The 5,860-nt window shown below is 56.8% G+C and overlaps 1 protein-coding gene across 2 annotated transcripts in view; it reads left to right on the top strand.

Moving 5' to 3' along the window:
* Nucleotides 1-1,854: 1,854 nt before the first annotated feature.
* The window catches only part of LOC117968417 (cadherin EGF LAG seven-pass G-type receptor 3-like), a 46,654-nt gene continuing 42,648 nt past the window's right edge, over nt 1,855-5,860 (top strand). For both annotated transcript variants that reach the window (XM_059000077.1, XM_059000076.1), the window contains exon 1: nt 1,855-5,860. This exon is cut by the window's right edge and continues 1,051 nt beyond it. In XM_059000077.1, the coding sequence (XP_058856060.1) occupies nt 2,060-5,860 (3,801 nt within the window). In that variant the 5' untranslated portion in view covers nt 1,855-2,059.

Raw genomic sequence — 5,860 nt, 5'->3', positions numbered from 1 at the left:
ACAGGTTGGACAGACTCCCTCCGATATGACAAGCACACATACCCCAATTCTGTACATACTGTCATAGCGTTTCATTTTAGTATGTGTTCATCCCAAAGGGGCGGGGGGTCACTTTTGTAATAACGTGGATTGATTTTCTGTCTGGTGACACACACGCACACACCCACGCACACATGCAAAGACACGCACACACGCACAGACAGACAGACACACGCACGCACACACATACACAGACATGCACACGCTCGCATTCATTTTCTACGCGCTGTGTAAAACATCTGCTTGAGCCATATGCTTCTCCACTGTGAGCGCGATGGAGAGAGAGGAGGGAGGGGCGGTGATACCCGTCTCTCGCGTTAGTGCTGGGAGAGTGACGCGGGCGGGGCGGCTATTGTATTAATGGTAACAATGAGGCGCTTATCGTAATTCCTCGCGCTCTCTCACACCTCTCTCCTTGTTAAAAACCTGCATCAGTTTCTCATCAGCCAGCTGGGGACCTGGCCGCTACCACCTGCCGCCGAGCCGCGGGGGGAGACGGGGAGTGAACCACGGAGCTCCATCATTGAGCCTGGCATTGGGTATCAGCACACACAGTACCCCCCTGTTGCCATGACAGCAGTGCTGAAGTCATTGATCGGCTGTATTGTGTGGATCCTGTGGCTTCTACCTGCCGCCTTGAGCTCGCATGTGTTGCTGTGGTGGCGTAGCGGTTGAAGTGCGGACCGGGAGACAGGCAACACCGGTTCTAGTGTTCTACCGCGCTGTGATACAAATGAGGATACAGTCAGTGGAAACTGTTTGCAAGAACTGAAGAGACACTTAATAAAACTGAAGACAAGGCGAATACCAGAGACAGCAGCAACTCAATCTAATAGCAGAGCCGTGTAGAGACAGCAGCAACTCAATCTAATAGCAGAGCCGTGTAGAGACAGCAGCAACTCAATCTAATAGCAGAGCCGTGTAGAGACAGCAGCAACTCAATCTAATAGCAGAGCCGTGTAGAGACAGCAGCAACTCAATCTAATAGCAGAGCCCTGTAGAGACAGCAGCAGTGTGGAGTAGTGGTTAGGGCTCTGGACTCTTGACCGGAGGGTTGTGGGTTCAATCCCCAGTGGGGGACACTGCTGTTGTACCCTTGAGCAAGGTACTTTACCTAGATTGCTCCAGTAAAAACCCAACTGTATAAATGGGGGAATTGTATGTAAAATAATGTGATATCTGTATAATGTGAAATAATGTATAATGTGATACCTTGTAACAATTGTAAGTCGCCCTGGATAAGGGCGTCTGCTAAGAAATAAATAAATAATAATAATAATAATAATAATAATAATAATAATAATAATAATAATAATAAAATAACTCAATCTAATAGCAGAGCCCTGTAGAGACAGCAGCAACTCAATCTAAACTCAGTCTCGCTGGACACGGAGACCGGGACGGCGTGTATAATATTCCTCTGGATAGAATAATAGTGAAATGTGATATAAAACGAACACGTCTTTATTATGGGACCCATCCGAAACACATTGGCCAAAATGAAACAAACACTAACCCACACAGAAACGCCTAAGTGTCACTGTATTTAAAGCCTAGGCTGTCGTTTGTATTTAATGCGTGTGTTCATGTGTTTGCAAACACACACTGTGTTAACGTGCCGATCCCATCACAATTTTAAAGGTATTTTAAACATATTCAGCACTTTGACAGCTCCCGGACTGCCAGGAGTAAACATGGCGGTGGCGAGGGCTTCGGTGGAAAGGGCTGAGCATGCGCAGTGGGGCGAACCATCTGGTTCTCCACAGCGGGGACAGGGGGCGATAGAGGGAGGGGGATGAGGCCAGTGGGGGAAGCCGAGAGCCATGTTGGAGATGAATGAAAGGAGGGCGAGGAAAGAGAGATGCTGCGTCCCTAAGTCACAGCCCAAGCTTACAGAACACAACGAGTAAATGAGAGCTTTCCGGGCCCAGAGAGAGACGGAGGACCACGGGAGGAGGTTTGGGCCGGACCGGTGAAGGCTGCGACTTAGCCAGGGAGGAGAAGGATTTCTGTTCTACTAATGGCTGCGTCGCTGCTGGAATCAAGCCTGCTTTCGCGTCTGCTTCTCCTGCTTCTCCTCGGCTCTTTGTTCGCTGCAAGCCCAGGGAAGGTAGCGGGGGGCTTTGGCCGGACCGGAGCCTCCTCCCCCGCACCAGGACAGACTAGGAGCCCCAGATCCAGCGTGTGGGGGAGACGGGACAAGCTGGCCGGGGAAAGAGACAGCGATCCGGGAGAGCCGTGCACTGGGGGAGCCAGCACTGGAAGGGGCTGTGGCAGCCTGGAGGGACTGTGTGGGTACCCTTGGAAATTAACCCTTCTGTGCACGGAAATCGCGGATGGCAATGCACAATACCCGCTGCATGAGAAGGCGTCACAGACTGGTTTAAAAAATAATCGGCAGCCGGGAGGCAAAGGCACGGCGTGTGTGCATAATTCTACTGGATTGTACTGTTCCGTCTTGCAGAACCGGGGTAAGAGAACCATACAAAGGACTAGAGCCCCCGTGTCCCCATTCGGGTGGCAGCTTGTCTCCCGTCTAGGTAGAGCACGCACGGGCCGGCCGAGGCACTGCACTACAAAGGGCGGCGTGTGTGTATTTCTGCGCGCTTCTAGGCACTCGCTGTTACCGAATCAGGAAGGTATTGTCCAGGCAGTGTGGGAGGGCCTCTGCTCGCGGCTCTCTCTGCCTGGCTGTACGCGGTCTGCCCTCTGTACAAAACAGCGGGGATCACAAACAGCAGAAACAGCGGAATCCGCCTTCTCTCTGGTTTTGCATGTGTGCAAGAAACCCTCCCCGCTGCCAGTTTCCAATCCGAATAACAACTACAACGCAAATACTGCTGTCACACCTGTCTTCCTCATCTCGAACCCGTGCCGTTTACCCTCCTCAGCCGACGAGAAAAAAAGCAAAAACATACCCTGGATTATTAAACTCACAGCGCAGCCGTGTTGCTGCTGCTGCTGCTGCGCCGCCAGGGCTGCTAGCAGGCGGAGGGGACCCTGTCTGAACAGCTGCCGGGGCTTCAGCGAAGAGCAATGGAGGAGAGAATGGGATCGAGTCTGTAATGTCGCTCGGGAGCGGGGTTTGATTCGGAAATGTGGCGCGTTTCATCTGGCCGTGGCGGTCAGCTCACCTCACAGTCTCGGGGAGCGGAGTGGCGAGGACTCGGGGGAATTACTATCATTACTACGAAAGCGAGCTGCAGATCGGCATGTGACGCAAACTGTGAATGAATCGCAGGTCGAGCAATCAGCAGCCGGCGATGAGAGCGGCGACCCGGGGCAGAGTGGCGTGAACAGCCAGGGCCTGGAAATCAATGACTGGAGCTTCAAACGGGTGAAGATCCGCGACGGGCAGAGAGGAGCGGAACAAGAGCTGCTGGATCAGTCCTCCGGTCCGGGGCTACAATGCGTGAGTAATCTCAGCATCCGCAATGTTAACATTACGAACACACTGCCCACTAGCGCTCCCGATGAGCTATGTGTTGTTAACTTTCGTGCTTTAAACAGATGCCTGGCCCTCACTGATAATCGCCACGCATGTGCTAAAGGGCTAAGTGAAGATAAAACAGACGCCGACTGTTTGGACCGATGGCTTAAATCCCTTTCGCTGAGCCCCGGATGTGTGAAACAGCGCGCTCTGTTAAGCTGTCTGAAGGGAGAGGTTTCAGCACCACGGGCCTGGCGGACAGCTCCCCCCGGCTCTCAGCCAGAATCGACCTCAGCTGCGGACGCTCTCAGAGCCTCAGCTCCCTCGGTTTGTAAACAAGACGGCGAGACGAAACCAGATACTAATTATAACAACAACAACACTGCCGCGGAAAATCCATTCCCGGCCGGTCCGTGTCTCCTGCGCCAGATGCTCAACGCCACCAAAGTCTGTTTAAAAACTATTTGTTCTGACAGCAGCCCTGGGAACCGTTTAGCTATCGATCTGCGCCCGGCTCATCCGCAATTAAAGTCCCGCAGGGCGGCGGCTGTGCTGCAATTCGATCCATTACACAGCAAAGCTCCCGGGCGGCAGAAGGGAGGCAGGGCGAGGAGGGCAGCGCCAGTGCTACCGTTAATAAGGTCACGCAGAGCCGCGAACCGCCACCCCGTCTTCCCCCAGTATAATTACCAGGTTCAGGTGGCGGAGAACCAGCCCCCAGGGACCTCTGTGATCGCTATGAATGCGCAGGACCCCGACCCCGGCGAGGCCGGCCGGCTCTCCTACTCCATGGCGCCTCTAATGAACAGCAGGTCAATAGATTACTTCAGCATCCACCCCAGCCACGGGCTGATCACCACCACCAAGGTGCTGGATCGAGAGCACATGGACCTGCACTACTTCCGTGTCACCGCCGTGGACCACGGGCAACCACGCCTCTCCACCACGACCATGGTGGCCATCACTGTGTCGGACCGCAACGACCACGACCCGGTGTTTGAGCAGACGGAGTACCGGGAGACCATCCGGGAGAACGTGGAGGAGGGCTACCCCATCCTGCAGCTGCGCGCCACGGACTCCGACGCCCCCTCCAACGCCAACATCCGCTACCGCTTCGTGAGCGAGGCCTCAGCACCCGGCCGCGCTGCCTTCGAGATGGACCCGCGCTCGGGGCTCATCACCACGCGGGGGCTGGTGGACCGTGAGCAGACGGAGCAGTACAGCCTGATCGTGGAGGCCAGCGACCAGGGCAGGGAGCCGGGGCCCAGGTCTGCCAGCGTGAAGGTGTTCATCACGGTGCTGGACGAGAATGACAACGTGCCGCAGTTCAGCGAGAAGCGCTACGTGGTGCAGGTGCGGGAGGACGTGCGGCCGCACTCGGAGATCCTGCGGGTGAGCGCCACGGACCTGGACAAGGACAACAACGCGCTGCTGCACTACAACATCATCAGCGGCAACAGCCGGGGCCAGTTCAACATCGACAGCGTGACGGGGGAGATCCAGGTGGTGGCGCCGCTGGACTTCGAGGTGGAGCGGGAGTACGCGCTGCGCGTGAGGGCCCAGGACGCCGGGCGGCCACCGCTGTCCAATAACACGGGCATGGTGAGCGTGCAGGTGGTGGACGTGAACGACAACGCGCCCATCTTCGTCAGCACGCCCTTCCAGGTGTCTGTGCTGGAGAACGTGCCTCTGGGCCACTCTGTCATCCACGTGCAGGCTGTGGACACCGACTCCGGGGACAACGCGCGGCTGGAGTACAAGCTGACCGACACGCCGCCCGACACGCCCTTCGTGATCAACAGTGCCACGGGCTGGGTGACGGTGAGCCGGGCACTGGACCGCGAGGCTGTGGAGCACTTCTTCTTCGGGGTGGAGGCGTGGGACTACGGCAGCCCGTCCCTCTCAGCCTCAGCCAGCGTCACCATCACCGTGATGGACGTGAACGACAACCGGCCCGAGTTCGGGCAGCGCGAGTACTTCATCCGGCTCAACGAGGATGCGGCCGTGGGCACCAGCGTGCTGAGCGTGACAGCTGTGGACCGGGACGTGAACAGCGCCGTGACGTACCAGATCACAGGAGGGAACACGCGCAACCGCTTCTCCATCAGCACGCAGGGCGGCGCCGGGCTGATCTCGCTGGCCCTGCCCCTGGACTACAAGCAGGAGCGGCGCTACGTGCTCACGGTGACCGCCTCTGACCGCACGCTGCACGACACCTGCCAGGTCCACGTGAACATCACGGACGCCAACACGCACCGGCCCGTGTTCCAGAGCGCACACTACTCTGTGGGCGTGGCGGAGGACCGGCTGCCAGGCAGCACCGTGGTCGTGATCAGCGCCACGGACGATGACGTGGGGGAGAACGCGCGCATCACCTACTTCCTGGAGGAC

Source organism: Acipenser ruthenus, chromosome 25 (assembly GCF_902713425.1).
Source record: "Acipenser ruthenus chromosome 25, fAciRut3.2 maternal haplotype, whole genome shotgun sequence".
Classification (NCBI taxonomy): Eukaryota; Metazoa; Chordata; class Actinopteri; order Acipenseriformes; family Acipenseridae; genus Acipenser; species Acipenser ruthenus.
Note: the sequence above shows the minus strand (reverse complement) of the source record. Positions and strands in the feature narration are given on the sequence as shown.